At 37.6% G+C, this 21,703-nt stretch overlaps 1 protein-coding gene across 1 annotated transcript in view; it reads left to right on the top strand.

Moving 5' to 3' along the window:
- Positions 1–21,703, top strand: part of LPHN2 (latrophilin 2) — a 71,116-nt gene that overhangs the window by 33,683 nt on the left and 15,730 nt on the right. The window contains exons 5-15 of the mRNA XM_010289425.1: positions 2,099–2,194; positions 2,739–2,842; positions 3,686–3,871; positions 4,932–4,970; positions 7,879–8,062; positions 10,156–10,278; positions 10,539–10,744; positions 11,830–12,003; positions 13,056–13,265; positions 14,264–14,484; positions 15,749–15,815. Coding sequence (XP_010287727.1) covers positions 2,099–2,194; positions 2,739–2,842; positions 3,686–3,871; positions 4,932–4,970; positions 7,879–8,062; positions 10,156–10,278; positions 10,539–10,744; positions 11,830–12,003; positions 13,056–13,265; positions 14,264–14,484; positions 15,749–15,815 — 1,610 coding nt within the window. The remainder of the gene's footprint in view (positions 1–2,098; positions 2,195–2,738; positions 2,843–3,685; positions 3,872–4,931; positions 4,971–7,878; positions 8,063–10,155; positions 10,279–10,538; positions 10,745–11,829; positions 12,004–13,055; positions 13,266–14,263; positions 14,485–15,748; positions 15,816–21,703) is intronic.

The raw sequence follows: 21,703 nt of genomic DNA, 5'->3' as shown, positions 1-21,703 counted from the left end.
TTCGAAGTAGTAATTGCAATAATGCTAATACACATTTCAGTGATTAAATATGTACTAATTAGTACAACATGTTAGGGGATGGAGAGTAACGATTGCTTGTCCCCTGCATCATTCTCCATCCTCCCCAGTCCCCCATTCCCCAGGACCCAATTCAGCAGGCGCTGCCTGACGCTTCTGCAAGTGATTGCAAGTGCTTTTGACCAAAGTTAATTGGGAAAGCACTAGAAAGCTGGATGCGTTGTAATCAAAAGAAGATTACAGCAGTTTCACAAGATGTGAGGCAAGCACTTGCAGAACAGATCCGGGGATTTCATTAGGTTTCAGAGTAGCCAGCTGCGCCACGAGTTCAGCACTATTACACAGACTGTATTCAAGCGGTCGAGACCGAAGAAAAGACAACCTCTGAAGAAGTTTCTCGTCTGTGAGCAAGAGAAGGGTGAAGAGCACGTCTTAGCATTTAGTCTTTAAGAACAGATCCTGATGTTCAAAAACTCTACTCTAAATTTATATGAAAATAAAAAGAGAAATTTATATTTGAGATTCCTAATAACTGAAACACAATTGAAAAAGGAATTTGAACTAATTTTTATCTGCTCTACTACTGAAAATTAATTTTATTCAAAACACTAACTTAAAAAAATCTGCTGAAAGAAAGTGAGGCAGCTCTTCTTTTGGTTTTTTGTTTATGATTTAATTTAGAGAAGAGGTATTGTCCAGTAAGTCGGAGTTCAGGGGCCTAGCAGAAGAAGAAAAAGGAAAGAAAAAAGCCACTTTATCCACTGAAGTTAATCCTAAAATTAGCTTCATTTATTTCTGTATCAGTTAGGGTTTAAAAAGTATTTGATATGAGCTTGTTTATTCTCACCACAAGGATCTGTCCTTTTATCTGCCTATAAAGCACTGTGAACACTAATGAAGATCTGGAAATAATTAAAGATAACTTGTTTCAGTTACGTTGCTCACTTGCATTGTTTCGGCCGTTGCTCAATATACATTTGAAGGTGATGAACAGGAATTCCGGACTGTTATCTCCACTAGCATTAACTAGTATTATCTCTCCAAAGCCTCAAACCCATGGTGTAGCTGGGGCTGTGCCTCCGCAGCTCCAGCAATGCGTTCCTGGCGTGGGTCAGTGGAGCGGGCGGCTGCGAGTCCCCGGCAGAAGCGACTTGGCTTAAGCCGATCCTAGTGTTTCGTGAAAGATTAAACTAGGTACTTGCCACTGGCTTGAACGAGCTGTGTCTTCATACCTGCTTTATCAAAAAAGGATGTTAAGGCTCGAAACACGAGAACACCACGTACGTGCTAGACGCTGCTTCTGTTTGGAGCTGATGGGGCACGCTGCAGCTCTCTCAAGCAGAATGACTGCCGGGTAGGAAGATGTTATTGTAATTATTTTCCTGGAAGGTGTGTAGTGGGTGATTTGAAGTTTTGGGGTCTGTTTTTTTAAAATGGTCTCGTTAGTTACAGGCCACTGCCTTTGCTGTTAAAGCTGGACTGCATTGTTTACGGCACGCTGATTCAAATGATTCTGTCTATTGAGTTACTCCTTCTGCAAAAGTGATTAAGTAAACTTTAATTGCTTTGAGCGTGTTTGTTATGTACTGATAACTCACTAGTACTGCCTTTCAGCCATTAGAAATGTAACTATCAATTTTCATTACGGAAGAGATTATTTGAAGAATGCTGAAACATCATATGAGCTGGGAGTGAGGAAAAAAAAAAGTCAAAGTTACATCTTAAGCACCCAGAGTAGCAGTAAGAAAAGAGTAATGTTAAGATAAAGGAAGTAGACACCAGAGAATCCTTTAAAACCACATAAATAACATTTAAAGAACTTTTTTTTTCTAATTCTGAAGTCATTTACCTTATTATTACTCTAATTTTCTCTGTGCAGTGCCTACCACAGCAGTGACAATAACTTCTTCAGCAGAGCTGTACAAAACCACAGTGTCAACCACTAGCACTACATCACAGAAAGGTCCCATAAGCACAACATTAGCTGGAGGAACAAAGGAAGGAAGCAGAGGACCCAAGCTGCCGCCACCCGTTTCCACAACCAAAATTCCTCCTGTGACAAGTTTTTTCCCTTTGCCAGAGAGATTCTGTGAACCAACTGAGGCCAGGGGGATTAGCTGGCCTCAGACACAAAGAGGAATGATGGTTGAACGCCCTTGCCCCAAAGGAACACGAGGTATTGCCTTTAAAAATATATCTTGATTTCAAGCAGACATTTCAAAAGCAATGTGCTGCTCTCTCATGGTGAATTTTTTTTAATCTCAAACTGTCTGTCACACGATTTTTTGTTACTTGGAAAACGCAGTATCTACAGGCAACGGTCAAGTTTTAATCCACAAACGGCATTTGAGCATAGCCGCAGAATTACCTTGCGCATGCGCTTTTGAGAATCCGGGTCAAATTTTAGGGCTTTGCTTGAGGACTGTTGTGAAATATGCTTACAGCTGCCTTTCTCATTATGAGCTCCCCTCTGGATGAGCTCCAGGAAAAATCAAGGGCTTTTTGTTTGTTTGCAGAAAACGTCTGGTACTTTTCACTGACTTTTTTTATTGCTGTTTGTAATCTGTATTATTTCCTTACATTTTTGTCAATTGTTGTCAACTACTGCCATTAGCGGCATTCAGAATTTAACACTACTTAGGAGCACAGTGCAGCCGATTTCCTGAATGCATGTGGAAAAACGGTTTCCATTTCACTGTAGTTTTCTACATATGTTGTAGGAACTGCCTCGTATCTCTGCGTGGTCTTAACGGGAACGTGGAACCCCAAAGGCCCTGATCTTAGCAACTGCACCTCACACTGGGTAAATCAGCTGGCTCAGAAGGTTGGTTGAAACCTTTTAATCTGGTGTATACTGGTGATGAAGGATTTTAACTGAGCATTAATAATTCAGTTTGTTGAAACCATCTTTATTACTCTGTTCATTTAAAGTAGAAGGAGTTATGTGTACTTGTGTGTGCAAAGCACTGGCCATCGGTTAGGTTCACATGTGTGTTTTGGTACCCTCTCCCTCTAAGTTAAGTTCTTCCTTGAATCTGTGCTTACATGTTTTCATCGCTATTTAAAGCAAAGTAACTTTGCCAGTGTTCAAAAAAACAAAAGCTATGTTTGCTTAATAAATGAAATATTATAAATCACGCAGCAAAAACCATGATATACAGCAAGGTTTTTTGATTCAGGAAAAATTATACTGTAATAAATAGATTTTTGTCTGAGTGCATTAATAACAGTATGATTAGAGTGCAGAGCCACTTTCTGTGTTTTCCCTCCCTACTGAGATTTACTAAGTTTATGAAAACTGGATAATTTGTTGTCAGTACCAGGCTACTTGACTTTCAAATGCCTCAAGCACTAGTATGAACAAATAGATTTCTTACTGTCTGATAATGGCAGTAAAATAAAAGTGAGGATGAATAGAAGATTTAGCCCAAAAGTCCCAGTCTGATTTCTGGTTTTGATGGCTGTTAAGAACAGCTTTTGTGTGTCACGGATCTAAGAACCTTTAATCTTCTGAGATAAAGAGAACGTTATTGGTCTCAATTAGTTGCAGATTTCAATGTATGTGCAAATGGTTATTTCACCACAACAAAGGTACACCGGGAATTGGAACTAGGAGCCGCAAGCAGAACAAGGGACCCTGCTGAGATAATACAAATTGTCATTTCAGATCAGAAGTGGAGAAAATGCTGCTAGTCTGGCCAATGAACTGGCTAAACACACCAAAGGACCGGTCTTTGCTGGCGATGTTAGTTCATCAGTGAGGCTGATGGAGCAGCTCGTGGACATTTTGGATGCTCAGCTGCAGGAACTACGACCCAGTGAAAAAGACTCTGCTGGACGGAGTTATAACAAGGTACACAACTCCCATCATGTCCTCTTGCTCGCTTAATTTGTGCCCTTGGCTTTCTTTTTCTTTTTCTTTTTCCCTTCCAGAAATATTAATCTATACTTCGTTTCTATGTGCTTATAGTTCTGGAATAAACTTGAAAGAGAAAACAGCAGTAAATACGTAGCAGAAAGTTGCAATTACCTTCTTAAGGGAATAAGATATAATTCACAATAGCTGACTGGTCCTAAAATACATAGCTGTGTGCCTTATTAAAATCTGGAATGTGTTATAGCTCGTGTGAGGGAAATGGGCTTTAGCTCTCAGAAATTCTGTAACAAGTCAGCATGTTTATCCAGTGATCCTTTTAACCCTGAACATGTAATAAAATCAGTGGGATTCTGCATAGGTGCAGGGTTTTATTTTAATCTGACTTCCTGCAGAATAATAGCACTTTCTTAGCCTTTTAAAGACGCCAACATCACTTATAATTGATCTTTATAAAAATGCCTTAATATGCATATCTAAAACAGGAATAAGTATTTTCTCTGTAATGATGTTTAGAGAAACATTTCAGAAAAAACATATGTCTTTGTGGTTTAAATACAAATCACAAGTGTTACTACCATTCCTCTCTTTCACAGAGGAAATGCTTTATTTCTTGGCCTCTTTCTTGCACCAGCTTAGTCAACGAGCTACAAACAAAACAGGTTTTCAGCCGCCTTTAGAGAGAGATCTCCATGCACTCCTCTGCTGTTTTGGCAATAGTTTTATTTAAAATCCCTAGCTGCCCTTAAAAAGAGATTTCCTAGAGACAGATCAAATGCCCACAAGAGGGATTTTCTCCTTTAACCTTTTCACACAAATCCCACAGTTTGGGCAAAAATATCTGGGCACCTCTATAAAGGTTGGGGAAATACATTTCCTATTTGATGGGGTTTTTTATAGTCATCGCTGGACAGAAACTAGTTTAATGTCCAGGCTATAGTTCAAATTCAGGATTTGAAACACCAGACTAATTTTTTTATATTTCTGAAGCTTTCCGGAATGTGTCTAACTTCTGATTTTCTTTTTCCTTACTAAAAAGCTCCAAAAACGAGAGAAGACATGCAGGGCTTACCTTAAGGTATCTCTCCTGTGCTGTCACCCTGCTTTCTCCCTGCTTCAGCAACCTGCCACGCTTTATCATCTTGCTGCATGATCCTATGTATTTCAGTCTTTGATAAATGTCTGTTGTGCCCCATATCAACTGTACAAATGTTGGCTTTACACAGGTATAACATTCAGAAAAAAAAATTAAAGATTAAAGTTTATACCTCTTTTACCTCAACTTGTTCAAAACTGAAAGAGCAGAAATGGTTATCTGAATTGGAAGTAACATCTCTCTCATAATACAACTTTGCGTAGAGGAAAAAGCTGGCAACTTAACAGAAATTACATCGGCTTGGTAGTATTTTATATCAAAGACTGTTTAGAGTTAATTTGCTTGCATGAAAAATGTACATTATATAGCCTGCTTTGTTCTTTGTGTATTCTTATACCTAGTAAAATCACTCTCTCCTACAGTTGTAAGAGTTGTTACAAAGGCCAGATTCAGTGACTTCAGGATAAAAATGTAAAGACAAACATTTCTCTAACTTCGCTAGTAAAATGCGTGCCACGTGGCTCCTTAACCAGGCTATATGGAAGGCATGTAACACATTGCTACCCAATTTTCAGTTTCTTTCATCTGCTCTAGAATGGTTGTGTGTAGTGGCCAGCTCCTGCTCTGCCGTACAATGCCAGTAATGCCACCTCATGCCTGTGAAGAGAAGAGAAAAAAGTCCTAGAACACATTGTGTCTGGCTCTGAAAAATTTTATTGACTTTTTTTTTTTCTCCAAAATTTCTTTTAAAATACTGATTTTTACTTGTACCCTCTGAGACAAAATGTAAGAATGATTTTTGAAAAGAACTTTGAGATACTTTGCAACGTAATAAAATAATTCAGACTCTTACTGAAGAGACATTTCTCTGTACAGGTTGTTTCTGTCTTTTATTCCTCAGCCCAGGAAGGGGATGGGAGATGTCCAGTTATGCAGAAATTTGACAAAAAGAGAGAAAGATCTGGAGAGAAATTAACTTCTCAATAATTGTAATAGTTTTTTATTGGAAAATATTTTTTAATAGTAAAGGGAAATCCAGGAGCTACGGTTTGAACGGACTGAATTTTCATATTTCATTTTCAATACTAAACGTGCACGTGAGGAGAGCAGTAATGGGGTTGCTCCGGCAGCTGCGTCGCAGGGGCCGCGCGGCCTCCCCACCGCCGCTCGCCTGTCTGAGAGGCAAGAACGCCTCAGAAATATTACTGGGCAGGTGATCATTTTCGACAGGAAAAATGCGGAGTTAGGTTATCCCGTAATAAATAAAAAGCATTTCATATTAATGAATGCGTACGGTGCATATGGAGATACACAAGAAACCATAGCACAGTCTTAATTTCTGACCAGTGTCATTTCCTGTAGGTCTCAAATGGGCTTCTCTGCTTAGATAAGACTAATAAACCTCTTGAAATTACAAATCAAAAGCTGACTTACACTATGCAAATGAAGCAAGTTCCCACTTTGTGACAGAGGATTCATTTGTACCTCAGATTAGAGGCTCCAATCTGTATTTCTTGGTGACTAATGAATCTGGCCTCTGCAGACCAATTTCTGTTCCACTCTAGTTAATGGCTGCAGCAGTATCAGTGTGAGCATTTTGACTCTTCTGTCTCCCATTAGAGAAAGAAAAAAGGCTTTAATGCCACTTCGAAGTATCTTCCACCTGCCAAGAAGGTCATGGTGGCTCACAATGCAGACAGAAAGAGGATATTAAAATTGATTAAGCTAATTAATCTTGCTCTGACAACAGCCTTGACCAACTTTTCCTATTCATTTACTTGCACAATATAGTATTCCAGACCGACATCTTTCTGTTTGTACAGTGTGTTCTGTTTTCATTCCCAATGCTTTTAAATTGATCAAACAAATTATATATATGCTTAATGACACATTATGACTAGGTAAGTGGGACAGAGTAAACAGGGTGTTTCAGCAATGCATGGTGTACTCAATGCACAGCATACTCGATGCACAGCTACATTATGCATTAATGTAAGAGCCTGCCTTCAATTGATTAACTGATTACTGTGATTGATTGGATTATTTTGTAAAAATAATGTAATCATGTCGCTGAATTCTTCTTCCTTATTTACTGTTACTTTATATGCAGCTTAATGAACCTTAAAACATGATGACAGAGTTGTTACAAGGAAGACTTTTTAAAATGGCAGCTTCATTCAGTTTTACAGTTTTGTCTTCGCTGATAACAGGGACAGTCAGTGGACATCTTGTTTGCTCTATTGATTTCCTTTTTTAACTGACCTTTGTGCAGGAATGGGAGTTAGTAATCCTTTTAAGTATCTATGAACAGGTACAGGAACAGGAGGGGGAGTGAGAGTGGCCCGGGCTAATTTATATCCACTGAGTCAGCGTCATTCCGTGCCTCCCGCAATAAGGAAGGCAGTTTGTCATAGACAAGTAGTTTGCAGTGCTACGGCTGCATGAGTTGGGCTGAGTTTCTAAGAGAGTATTATTGTTATTAGCCTAATCTGCAGAATGCCAATTTTGGCGTTTAGTATTTTTAAATAGAAGTTATAAATTTTGACATGAACTTTAAGATGAAAGCTTCAGGCAAAAATTCTGGCATTTATTTTTAGATTTTTCAGCACACTAAGAAGACTGTCTTTGTATCTGACACGAGACGAGTCAAATCTGCATGTTTACCACTTAGAGACCACACAATGCTAGTGGCTAACTGCACTTCTATTAATGCGAATCCAGCGAGAGGATCGAAAATAGAGTTTTATGTTGAAAATAGTTTTCTAGTGCCATTAAATCACAGTAAATCATTCTGGCAGTTAAGTATTATAATTGTCACCAGATAACGTTGGAAATTTTCCCTAGCTGCCTAGGGCAATCAGACCTAATGATAGTTTTCTAATGAATGCAGGCAATTGTGGATACAGTGGACAACCTGCTCAGGCCTGAAGCTCTGGAGTCCTGGAAGGACATGAATTCTTCAGAACAAGCCCATGCAGCCACCATGCTACTCGATACGCTAGAAGAAGGGGCTTTTGTCTTGGCTGATAATCTCTTAGAACCAACTAGAGTCTCAATGCCCACGGAAAATATTGGTAAGTAAATTTCTTTTGAAGCATAATTTAAAGTGCTATGCATTGCTTTATGCAAAATCAGGAAAAAATATTCCAGATAGCCACATACTCTTTGAAAGCTGAGCTGCGCAGCTTTTGGTGGAAAGGTAAATGCTCCTAAGCAGGGGAGACACGCCTTTCTTGTTTAGTTCTTCAAAATTAGCATTCTTTAGTGTCATCAACACAGTGTAAAATGGAAAGTAGTTAGTGTTGCAAAGTTGATTTACCACTGAAAAATCATTAGCAGAACGTATGGATATGAAGAGTGCTTAAATGGCAGCATATGGATTTTTTGAGGTAACTGCTTTCTGTAGAGCTTCAGAAATGCTTTCCTGTTATATATAATGTTCCTAATGAATTTAAATTACTTTTTTGCAATGTACTCTGCCAGTTAAATATGTTAGGCACTCAGAACATAGGCCAAATGTTTATATTAAACATGACTGCCTTCAGGTAAAAATGTGTTCACTGAACTACATCTCCCATAATGCAGAATAGCTATGCTCCAGAGACTGCAAAATAGCAAAGATATTTGGAGCATAATTTGGGATCTAAGTGGTGAAAGAGAAATGAAGGAGTTTGGTACTAGAGATGTGCAAATATCGGTACACGGGATGTGTTAAAGCAAAAATCATTGCTATGCATAAAATTAAAAATCTTTCCTCTTATTACAGAGATGAATCTAGTCTCAGGTAGAAGGAAGCTGAAAGTCTGCTAATTTGAGTGGCACTGAGATGGAGACTTGGAATAGACTGCAGAAATTAGACTTTTTACGTTTCAGTGTCTGCATATTTGTAACTCTAGAAGATGATTCTGCCTAGTTTTTAACTTGAGTAGAAAGATACTGGAAAGGGATGGGAAAACTTCTTTACTGTGAGGGTGACGGAGCAGTGGAACAGGCTGCCCAGAGAGGCTGTGGAGTCTCCTTCTCTGGAGACCTTCAAAACCCCACTGGACGCGTTCCTGTGCAACCTGCCCTAAGTGACCCTGCCTTGGCAGGGGGGTTGGACCAGATGATCTTCAGAGGTCCCTTCCAACCCTTACCATTCTCTGATTCTGTGAAAAGTGTTACAGTCTGTTACCCAAGTAACTGCACCAGTTCTTTCTGAAGGAATGTGGGTAGAATCACAGAAGATCTCTCTCAGGATGTACACAGTTCCATGGAGCTCAGTAGACTGTCTGCACATCACTTCTTGTGATAAGCTGTCTTCAAGTCATAGTAACACAGTACTGACGTCACGCAAGACTGAAATCCCAGCGCACATACATACATGTGGCTTAGAGAAAAAGAAATCATTCCATAATTTCATACTTTTTGTCAATCTGTAGTTTAGACCTATAGTTACACCAGTTTAATATAATGCAGATATTTATCAACAAATTGACCAGTCTGACATATATTATTTTACATAACCAAGGGAATCCAGCCTTTGATGGTAATCCCATGAAACCTTCCCAATATACATTGTGTTATAGAATTAAAAGAGTGGCATCTAAGTTTTCAATTTAAATATTTTTTTAGCAGAACCAATAAAATGGTTTCCTATAAACCTTTATACAGAATTAGATTTAGAAAAAAAAATAGTATTTTTTTTTTTTTAGTTACAAATACTGATTTAGCTAAATAGCGTAAGTATACTTAGGTTTTCATTTGTTGACTGTTTTAAAACCTCTTTATATGTAAATCATTACTTAAAATTCTAAATTTGTTAGCAGAGGATACTGCATAGACATTAGGATCTTCAAAATTAACATTTCTCTGCAACGTGTGTGTAGTATTTTTAAGTGGATATTTTGGGGGCAGAAATTAAAACAAGGTTTGATGTCATGTTATCACTGTTAAAATGCTGTCATTTTAGTAGTGTGCACTAGGTTCAGTTAAAGAAACCAGCTGTGTGCTTGAAACATGCAGTACACTTCTGTCTTATGGTGGCAAATGAGGAGAGCAGCGTGAGAAAACTGAATAAAGAGATGGGGGAAATACTGCATCTGGCATCTTGCAATCTGGCCAAGAGACTTTCTCTGCATTCTCCATTTTTACCACTTTTTTTTTCCCCCCCCTCTGGTCTACTTAGTTTTGGATGTTGCAGTGCTCATTACTGAGGGCCAGGTGCAGGACTTGAAATTTCCTCAGGGCAGTAAAGGAGGCAACTCGATTCAGCTCTCTGCAAGCACCGTGAAACAGAACAGCAGGAACGGTGAGTCTTGGGCACAGAGCACTGAAACTCCATTAACTTTTATAAAACCTACATTACCTACCCTAGTTAAAATATCAAAACAAAACTGCTCTGTGTTTTTTTTCATGAAGATTGTGGGTACCTGGGCATTTTTCTTCAAATCCATAGCCTGAAACTGCTTCTCTGTTTACTGATGCTTTATTGTCAGTTCATTAGAGTACAGGTTGCTGTCTTTGTGTAGACCTCTGTGGCATGATGATGAGACTTTTTTTCTATTTTAGGATTAGCAAAGCTGGTTTTCATCATTTACAAAAGTTTGGGGCGTTTTCTCAGCACTGAAAATGCAACCATAAAGCTGGGCAGTGACTTTGCTGGGCGGAATAGCACGATTGCAGTCAACTCCCACGTCATTGCAGCCTCTATCAACAAGGAGTCTAGCCGGGTGTACCTGACTGATCCTGTGCATTTTACGCTGGAACACATTGATGTGAGTTATGCTAATGAATTAATGGGAAGGTCATAAAATCAGCAAGAGAGAAAAGCAATGCAGAAACATAACCTTTTTTCCATTTGAATTTTAAATGTTGGACTAGGTCAGAGACACGAGCTTAGTTAAGTCTATGAACATAAAATTAAATGAGCCTGGTTCAGTGATTATTAGAACTTAAGTGTATTCTTAATGAAAGCTAATTCAGTAATCAACATGGAAATGTAAATTACTAATTTGTTTCTAACTGAAAATTAACTCTTACCTTCGTAGCAGGGTAGAAAATAACTGTTAAGATTCTTGATAGTCTGATGTAGCAAGTTTTAATGACGCTATAACTTTTTGCATTAATTTTGGACCAAGTTCTGGAAGCCTATACAAATTGTTTAAATGCATTTATTCAGTGAAGAATAAAGTATTATATCTTGGTTTGTTATATTTTAAATTTGTGTATATTTTCTTTATAGTGATTTATTTGTGATGTGTTTCTTTGCTTGTTAGTTTGGTCCTTTCTTTTTTCATGTCTCACATGGGGAAAGTAAATAATCACCACTGTGATAGAAACAATTTCGTTGGATTTTCCTCTCATTTTGCCTCTTTTTATAAATCTATTTTGATTGTTTTTCACCAAAATAGATAGGCATTTAGGAATGAACTTTTTCCTGATGTTTGTTCACATGACTTTGGCCTGACCAAAGGTGAGAATCAAAGGAAAAAGATCGTATTTTCAAATTCTCAATTACAGGAATAGTATCTTCAGAATAAATTTGCAGTCCTAATTTTGCAGAAAGCAAAAATGGCTGTAATGTGCCATCAGTGCATAAAATCGTAAGATGGAAATTGTAATTGTTTAAATTTGGGTCTACAGTAATTGAGACTACACTTCAGAGTGTTTCGGACTATAAAGTCCCTTTTAAACTGGATGTCTTCCTTGTATAACATAGTCCACAATTTTGCTGATGAAAAACTTTATTGTCCGAAACATGCAAAGTTTAATCTAAATTACCCTTTACACATATTAAACAATTGTTATTGCCATCTTAGTGTGTAAAATCCTCATTTTATGTTATCGTTTTATCTCCCAGCCTGACAATTATTTCAATGCAAATTGTTCCTTCTGGAACTACTCAGAGAGGACGATGATGGGATACTGGTCAACTCAAGGCTGCAAACTGGTTGACACAAATAAAACTCATACAACGTGTGCTTGCAGTCACCTAACCAACTTTGCAATTCTTATGGCTCATCGGGAAATTGTGGTAGGTAATGATGTTTCTAGCCATCGGCAGGAAACAAACTTTTAAAGATTTAGCTTTATATTTTTAGCAAGATCCAAGATAGCTGAAGTTTCTTAAGTATTTATAGCTTCTACCCCCTCTTTCCAAACAATTTGTTTTCTCTAGCAGTTTTCTTCCTCACCCATAAGGTTACAAGCAAAATAACAGGAAAGAAAACCAAGGAAGGACAGGAGTTTTCTTCAAGTCATGTTGTAAAGTTACTGACCAAGCTTACAACCATTGTACAGACTTCCCCTCAGTACAGCTGGAGAGTGTCTGTAGGGGCAGCTGTGCAGGCTGTTCCCGTGAAACACCAGTGCCAGCTCTCCTTAGTGCAGGAAGAAGGTCAAGGAGCTTCTGTACTAGTTGTTTAAATGTCTGTTCATACTTTGAAATTTTGTTGTCTGCTTGAAGGACTTACTGGATGTCAGGGGGGCCGGATGCAACATTTGCAAGGATATGAGACTTTTCATAAACCCATTGTACTTGGAAAGGTTGCTGAAAAGATAACCAAAATGACAAAAGCGATTCTGTCGCAACTGAAGCAAGGAACCTTCTTTTGCTAAATGTGAGATGAGAGATGGAATTACACATGTAACATATTCTGCATTTGGTGTGTAAATTGTTGCTTACTTCTGCGCTGTGGAGTTGCAGGTCTGTAGGAAAGAACATGTACTCTTATAGGAGGTCCCAGGGAAAGCTCCCCTCTTTGTGTCAGAACCTAGTGGCACTTTCAAAATGTTACGTTTCTCTACTTATTCTTGTCTGACGAGTTTACAGCGAATCATAAGAAAAGTAAAAATGTTATCTGATTTGGCTAAAATAGTCGTATTTTTCTCTCAGACCTCTCATCTCGTACTTACCCTAATCTTGCTCTTCTGGGAAGCTGACCTGAGACTGAGAAATTACCGAGTACATTTTGCCCATCTCATCTAAGGAACAAGTAACTTTGCTGGATGCTACCTGTGAAAATAGGTTTTTATTTATACTCATAAAGAGTCATATTAATTTTCTCCATTCTTGGTTATTTCTAGTACAAAGATGGAGTTCACGAATTGCTCCTCACTGTCATCACCTGGGTGGGAATTGTCATCTCTCTTGTTTGCCTGGCCATCTGCATCTTCACATTCTGTTTTTTCCGTGGCCTGCAAAGTGATCGTAACACTATTCACAAGAACCTTTGTATCAACCTATTCATTGCCGAGTTCATTTTCCTAATAGGCATCGATAAGACAGAGTACAAGGTAAGTTTTCTTTGTGTGTAGTCATATTGTTCTCCAAAATGACTGTTTGAAATGGATTTGAATTAAAACACGACAACACTGCCAAGCTTTCAGCATTCTAACATAGGAAGGCTGAAATAAAAGCCCAATGTGAAAATAAGGGAGACATGTTCATAAATAGTATTTACATCCATCAGAAATATCACTGCGGCCTTAATTTCCCACTTACAGCAATGTTTTTCATTTTCAGTTGAGACACGAGCTATTAACGAAGCAGGTGGCTTAAACTTTTGAAAGAGGAGATGAAATTAAATGTTGACGTAGTAGGAACATACATATGTTCTCTCTATGTATTCATGTCTCAACAGCTATTGACTACTTTTTCATGCATATATTAGTACAGAGCCTTATTTATATATTTACTAATTTTTTACACTGCGCATTCATGCAGGTTTTTTGTCAGAAATTAATTCTGTCATTCAGAAGCGATTCATAAGGTTGAAATCTAATAATTTGGTAGAGTTTTATCCAGAATTCAGCCAAAGGGGAGAGAATTCGTATTCATGTCTGTTATGACAGTGGAAACTTCCAAATTGCATCAGATAAAAATGGCTTGATGGCTGCTTCATAATTTTAAATAATCAATATTACATTATGCATCCAGAACCAACTGTTCATGTCTCAGATTATCTAATCTGTAAACCCTAAAACCATATCAGTCTCAAATTAAAGGATTGCTTATAAAATTGAAAAGTCCACTCTATAATTGAAGATTGGGGGTGAGGGCATGATTTCCTTATCTTCATTTGTACTGTTTAGCTGAATTTACTTTCTGCAGCTACCGTGAACTCATTAGTATTTGAAAATGTTCAGTGTATGTTTTCAGGTTGGGAAAAAGCTCCTGCATTGTGAAGGATCTCTGATAGAAGTATATGCTTTCTGTTACACACTATTTATTTAGAGATGTAATGATGTGAAGATTTTGTGGTTTATATTTCCATCTTTCTTTTTCTTTGCAGATTGCATGTCCAATATTTGCAGGTCTCTTACACTTTTTCTTCCTGGCAGCCTTTGCCTGGATGTGTCTAGAAGGAGTACAGCTTTATCTAATGTTAGTAGAAGTATTTGAAAGTGAATATTCTAGGAAGAAGTACTATTATGTTGCTGGCTACCTCTTCCCTGCTACAGTAGTTGGTGTCTCAGCAGCTATTGACTATAAGAGCTACGGAACAGAGAAAGCGTAAGTAATTGCAAGTGACCTGAGTGTTTTTCAAGTGAATAATTTTTTAAAGCCTGTTAGCTGTCAGAGGGTCCCTGACAGAGTAAAATACCATCTGAAAGCTTTATTGGTACGAGAATGGCAATGCTGTGCACAAATTACAATCAAGTCTTCTGTAATTCTCTAGGTTCAGAGGATTTGTACTCTAGAGAGACCGATTCTAAATTATGGTCTTTCTTTTAACACAAAAGATTGACCTGAAACAAATTGAAAAAGTAAATAACTTTTTTGGCCTCAAATGTATATTAAGTAAAAATTCTCAACTTAAAGTATCTGACAAGCCTAACCACCCAGTTTTAAGCTAATGCTTCATTAGATCTCTTTGTTCCAACTGACCCTCTAGCTAACTCGCGTCCTCAATTATGACAGTACAATATTCCAACCCATATGTTTCACTTTGATAATATTTTATCAGGCGGGTAGAGCAGGATTAAAATTAGCTACTGCCTTTTATTTACAAAAATACAGATATATATAGAAAGTGACAAAAGGTAGACAGAAAACATTTCTGAGGATTTGAGTTGCTGGAGGAATGAATTTGCTTTCCAATAGTGTTTACTTTGTCCTTTGATGAAATTAGTTACAGAATGGGAAGATACTGTTGACTGCAAGAAAGCCGCTTGATTTTGCTGCTGATGAAAGACAAATAAGAGCAATTCAACAGGGAACTGGGCTGTATGAAAAAACGAATCACTAAGTGAAGTCGGCCCTAATAGGTTTACACATCATTTAGTCTGGTATCATATGTATTCCTTCTCTAGTGTTCAACTCCCAGTTGGGGCATTTTATTTATACCATATTGTTTTTCAGCAAAACATGGCATCTGAACGTTTTCTGTCTTGTATTCCTCAGGAGTAAGTGCTTTGCAAATGATATAGTTAAAAGTGGATTTTGAAGACTACATGGAAAACCTGTGAAAAATACTGATGTTAGATTCAGTAGTCCACGATAGCACCTGTGACCAAACCTTTTGACTGGTTTTGTTCCTTCTTATACGTTAGTTATTCCTGATGATGTGTTTTCAAGTTCGATAGTGTTATTAAACAGGACTTACCAGAAGAGTTTCAGGTTAGGAAAAGTTGTCCATTGACTAAGTGGCACTGTGCAATGTTTATCATTGTTTACTGACAAAACGTTAGCTTAAGAAGTATTTTTGCACTTTCTATTTATTGGACTGAGGTGCTAATGCAATTGTTCAATTTTCATTCTCTTTTTTCTGTGATAGTTGCTGGCTCCATGTAGATAACTATTTTATCTGGAGTTTCATTGGACCCGTTACCTTTATTATTCTGGTAAGAACTGTGTTTTCCTTTCCTTTTAGGTTGCTTCACAGCAAAGTTAAAAAGATTGGATAACATCAGTTAGTACAATCCTTATTCGCAAGGCATTTCATGAAAATGCTTATAAACAATTTGTAATGTGACCAATGGTTATATAAATGTTTAGAAATCTTTAAAGAGTACTGACCAAATGATTAATTGTCAAAGCTGTGGTAGCACTTCAGCATAGCCATTTTTTCCTAATGGCCTGAACTCTGAAGGTCATATTGATGTGTGTAGTCCTATGAAAAATCAATGAAGTACTAAACACAGGGTTTTTTAAAGGAACCAGTATTATTGCTTTCGATTGAGTTACTACTATACACCTTCCAGAATTTAACTGCTATTTATCCAACATAATTATCTCAAAAGGGTGTTCTAACACATCGGATAATTAAATAAATCTTTTATTTCATTACACAGTATTTGTATGTGTATTTGCATATGCATATTTTTCTATCACTACTTCTGTGTGTATTTATGCTACATGTAATGTGTGTCAGACATACAAGTTCATCTGTTTTAGTATAAATAATAGAATATTATGTAACCAGTAGAAAGCATATACATGTTCTTGCAATCAGTTGAGTAAAGTCGTCGTATGCGTGCAAACCCGTCTGTACATCCACAGCTGTGTGTCCCGTTGTCCATTTAAGATTGAATGTTGTGTTCGTACATCAATTATCCATTCTCTGAGCGCTTGCAGGTAAAAAGCACATAGTCATCTGCCAACCCAGGGCAAAACCATCTCCCTGTTATTTCAGACTAATAATACCGACACTGCACAACATAGGAATTTGGAAGGAAAGTGAATGCAAGATGTGCATTTTGGCTCACCTTGTTTTTCTCTGCTGGCTCAGTATCTTTAAAGCCCGACTGTGCTTGGGAAATATTCTAGAAGGCTGGTGCTGGGGACATAGCCTGTGTACATAGAGAGCTTTTCTCATAACTGCTTATAGTTTGGAAGGATAAATTAATTTGTTTTCATGTTTTTGAAAGTCTAAATAGTTACCTGTTCTCCTGCCTTTATACAGTAGTAGTATAGTTGTGAATTGCTAACAGAAGATCAGTTCCCTTGAATTTCCAAATTTAGGAATTGTATTTTGTCAGTATTATTTTTATATCCTGAAGCACATGCATCAGACATAATTCTGAAATTTCTGACTTTTATAGATCTATATGCCAGATGTACTATTTCAACACTTTTTGTAGCTTATAGTTTACATTACTTCTCCATTTAAAATGAACTGATGCTTTGAACATGGAACTTCCTATAAAAAAATGCACCTGACCAGTCTTTTGTAGGCACATTATTCCTTACTGGTATCTTCAGTATTGAAATAAGCTTATGTATATTTAAGTTGGGTTTACTCTCTGTTTATATCAAAAATATTTCCGTCGTTGAGCAGTCACTTAGGAAAAGGTAGTTGTGCAGTGGGGAAGTTGTTTGAGTTCATTGGCGTATTTTCAAAGAAACAGACGTAGATGCCAAAACTCCTGTGTGTTTAAGTTGAATTATAAAAATCACAGTGTTTGTAAGATTTAACTATAAACCATAATAATTGTACAGAGTTTATTCTAAATACATTTAAATTAAACCAAATCTCAGGATGATAGGGGTTTTTTTTTAATTAAACCTACAATTACAATTGAAAGATACATTTAGTATTTTCAATATGATAGACAATATTTTTCAACACAAAGTTGTTTTTGCAGTTGTTGTAATCATTACTAGAAATGTTCTAAGTTTCATGCCGCAATAGTTCAGTTACCTCAAGTCTGATTGTGCAGTGATAATTTTGCTTTTTGTGTCTAGCTTTTTATTTTATTGTTACTGGGAGTATTTTGCTAAGTCACCTCTATTTCTCTCCTTTGCTTTAAAATAACATTTCGCAAGGGAAGCTTTGGGCATTGCTGACGGCTCTTTCACTTCCTCATAACCAGGTCAGAGTGAGAATAGAGGTGAAGGACATTTAATCATATTGACCATGTACAGACATAGTTCACTATTATTTACTGGCCATGACATTATTATCCTCCAGCAAATCATTTAGGCTGAGACGCAAAAGGCCTTTGGGAGTAGTATTCCCGACTTCAAAAATATGAAACAGCAGGTAGCAATCACAGCACAGTTCCTGGGAGTAATTCTTCTCTAGCAATTGCTTTGCCCTCTAATCGTCCCAACTGAGAAAGCAACAGAGACTGGAGGAAGAAGTGTGAAAAGTGTAGTGGCTGAAAAATAATACGTCATGTGCGGTGTAACCAAAGAAGAGCCATGTTTGTAATGCAGCTTAGTCAGTTGCATGTGAGAATTTCACCTCAGTAAGCTTTTTAACATGTTAATCAAATCACTTCTATGATTCTCAGTTTAACAGCACTGTCAGTGCACATAAACTCTTCTTTGACAATGTTGCTTACTACTTTAATTGACAAATTTTTCTCTGAGTTTATGAGCATTTGCACTTTTATCTGTATACAGGTTTGCACAAAATGAGGATGGGAAGTGTAGGGGAGAAGTATGAAGTTCCTTAGTACGTATTCTGAGGAACTTTCAACTTCACTATTTCCATAGCCTCTCATGCCTTTGAGCACCAGGGTTATTATATCTATGAGAAAAGAGCATGTAAGTAATGAGCGGTGGAAACCATTAGTATGCCTGAAATGATTTAATGAAAGCTTGGATCATGATACGTCAGGAGCTGTTCTTATCATTTGGACAGCTCCATCTGCATCTTTAATAATTAATTCAGTTCAGTAAGAGTTCAGCGTGCACACTCATTTAGAAGACTTCTTCAGAGAGCACCTCTCTCGCTGCCAGTCCCAGAGAGAAATAGGCTTCTGCATGGCTAAGAGCAAAGATCTGGAGATACAAGAGCAGCTTTAGAGCTGCATTTGCCAGGTAACAAAAGCTCTGGGGAGTTCAAAAAGGGTCAGAACATGTGCAGTTCAGCTAGGTTACTTCAGAGTGGTGTTTCTGTTCTTCTGTCTTATCATATCCATGTCAGCACTGCAGGCTGTGTGGAATGAATTTTAAGCTGCTAAGCTCAGGCGGACGTGATTCAATTGAGCAGGTTGATGGCTATAAAACAAACAGGGCGCTCCTGTAATCTGTGGTCAGAAAAGCCTGAGTATTTCGACTTCTATGTAGATCCACATTCATTCATATCCAAGGAATGAGTGATGTTCGTTGACTTCAATTCAGGCAAAACCACTGGAGTTTGCTTCTGTCAGAGGGAGACAATTTATTAGGCTACCGAAGGTTGTTACAGCAAAAATTCCTAGGATGTCCTGTTTCATTAACATAGGGAAGAGAGTTTATTTTCTCACTCAAGGTTGAGTTATTACTTCACCGAAGTCAGTGGATGTATACATACAGATGCACACATAATCTAGCTCAGCATATGAAAATGGACTCTATTTGTAAGCTTATGTATATAAATAATACACGTATATCTTTCTATAGTAGACACCTGATAAATGGTATTTATCTATTGCACCCAGGGAGAAATTTATCTCAATTACTGCAAAATCTAGCTTTTATTTGGCTACTAATTCATTGTACGTGCAACCAATTCCAACCCGTTAGTCTTCTGTGCAGGTTATTACATACACTTTTTTAAAAAGTTAATTTGACTTGCAAACACTCCCTCTTTCAAAATTGTATAGGCTTCAGGTACCAGAAAGAGAAAAGTCCTACTTACACCATTTTTTTCATGTCCAGTACCTTCTGATTTCCAAACCAGAAATGGCCTTCTGTGTGATGGCTATGAAAGAAGCTTGATCTTCCAGGGTGCTGCGTTTGATTATTACCATTAAAATTCTTCAGATTTTGTATTTTAAAGTAGTTACTTTTTATTTTTTTTTATATATATCTACTTGTCTGTCTTTCACTCCATTCTATCCAATTACACTTATCTTATTAAGAGATAAGTAGGAAATGGTATTTTAAAAGGTGCTCTAATTATTTTTTTTTACTTTTACATACATTTCTAAAATCAGAGTATAGATTAAGCTACTCTTCTATGTAATCCAGTATCCTGCCTCTTATAGTGGAGGTTAATATAAAATATAAATATAAAAATATAAAATATATTTTAGAAATTACATCGAAAACCTAGTATAAACATTCATGAAATACTATCGATCCAAGTTTTTTGTATGTTCTTATCAGCTAATGTTTTAAGAGATCTCACATTATAGCTCCACCTGCTGTAACTGTGTGTTTTGTCACTTGGTGTCAAGGGTATAACTTCACGACTGTTTGGGATGTGTACTCTGTGGCTCTGTGTGTGTGTTTAGACGATGTATTTATATTTTTTATTATCATTGAAGGAGAGCAGTACTCTTCAGGTGCAGATTTTTGTTCATGTGGGGTGGATGCAGCCCAGTTGTCAGGATGACACCCAGCCAGTCACTGCCCTTTATGTTATATGAAGTGCTAAGAAAGCCGTCATTGTCAGAGGCCCGTTTTTTCCCTTGTCAGGTTGCTTTCAAAGGCCTGTCTTGTCATTCACGTGAGCCTTTCGGTGACCCCAGAGTACTGCGTGTTTGTGGTGAACATTCTTCTCAGAGAAGGGTGTCCTGCTCAGATCATCTGTCAAGCTTGGAAAACATCTACAGATTCATTTGCTTAGATCAGTAACAGTTCAGTCCTCACACAGTCATGAAACAATTCAGGTTGGATGGGACTGCAGGAGATCTGCGGTCCAACCTCCTGCTCAAAACAGGCTCAGCTCTGAGCTCAGACCAGGTTGCTTAGGGCTGAAAAACTTTCCTTATACAGAGCTGGTACAAATGAATGTAAAAGCACTAAGTGTGTTTCCTTCTCCCCCCACGAATTTCTCACCAAGAAAAGTAATTCAGCCATTCCTTCTAAAATCGACGATTCTCCCAAGTTTCCTTCCCTCCCTGCTTAGTGTCTTGTGTAATAAAACGGCAGGGTGCCAAAAAGTCTTTAACTCATGAGTTCCTCCAAAACAATCAATTTCTAGATGAAGAGCAGTAAGGGAGCCAAAAGCAAATCTATAGAAAGGTTTGGTCACGGTATTTGTAAGCGGGCAAGATAGGCTTTTGATAATGAAACAATGTGTAACAGAGATGCCGACGACATGTTTGAACAAGTGGCAAACCATGGTCTTTTGACTGCTACAACTGAAAACTGTGCAGTATTTCATAGTGATGGAGAAACAGGTATCATATACTCTGTTGTCGTAGTTACTTTGTTTTCTTTGTAAATTAAGAATTTATTAATGTTTATTAATTAAATTAATTAAAATTAAATTATTAAATTAATTGAAACTACAATTTTTTTTTTCTTGGAAGAACTTTTTCAGCTACTATGATACAGCATTATTATTTCTGTGGGCTGCTTTTGGGGTTCTGTACCTAAATTAAAATTAAAGTGTCTATTAAGAAACTTCTATGTACAGTTCTTCCCTAGTCCAGCCAGAACGTATATACAGACAAAGATGAGTGTCTACATAAAACCTGCTTAGTAGGCTGGAGCTTGGCTAGGCTCTGGAGCAGGGCCGTGTCTGCTTGCATGTCACCGAAGGAACCTCAATATGTAAATACGAGCTTTTGTTTTTCATATGTCAAACCAGCACTTCAGTCGAACAGAGAACCAGAGGATAAAAACCTCTCATTTCATAAGGCATTCATTTATGGGCTAAGCCATGTCTATGAGTTTTTGATCCAAGAACGATGTTGCTAGTACAATACAGGATACTCCAGGGTAGCTACTTAGGCAAGGATTAGCTTCCAGCTATGCTGTAAATACTATTCTGAACTGGATTGTGCACTCCCAGCTGCACAGGTTGCAGCCAAAGTTGATTTACATGTTGGGATTGGCATGAGGCTTG

Source organism: Phaethon lepturus, unplaced genomic scaffold, assembly GCF_000687285.1.
Source record: "Phaethon lepturus isolate BGI_N335 unplaced genomic scaffold, ASM68728v1 scaffold5216, whole genome shotgun sequence".
Taxonomy (NCBI): Eukaryota; Metazoa; Chordata; class Aves; order Phaethontiformes; family Phaethontidae; genus Phaethon; species Phaethon lepturus.
The sequence above is the reverse complement of the archived record's forward strand: the minus strand, read 5'-3'. Positions and strand labels throughout refer to the sequence as shown.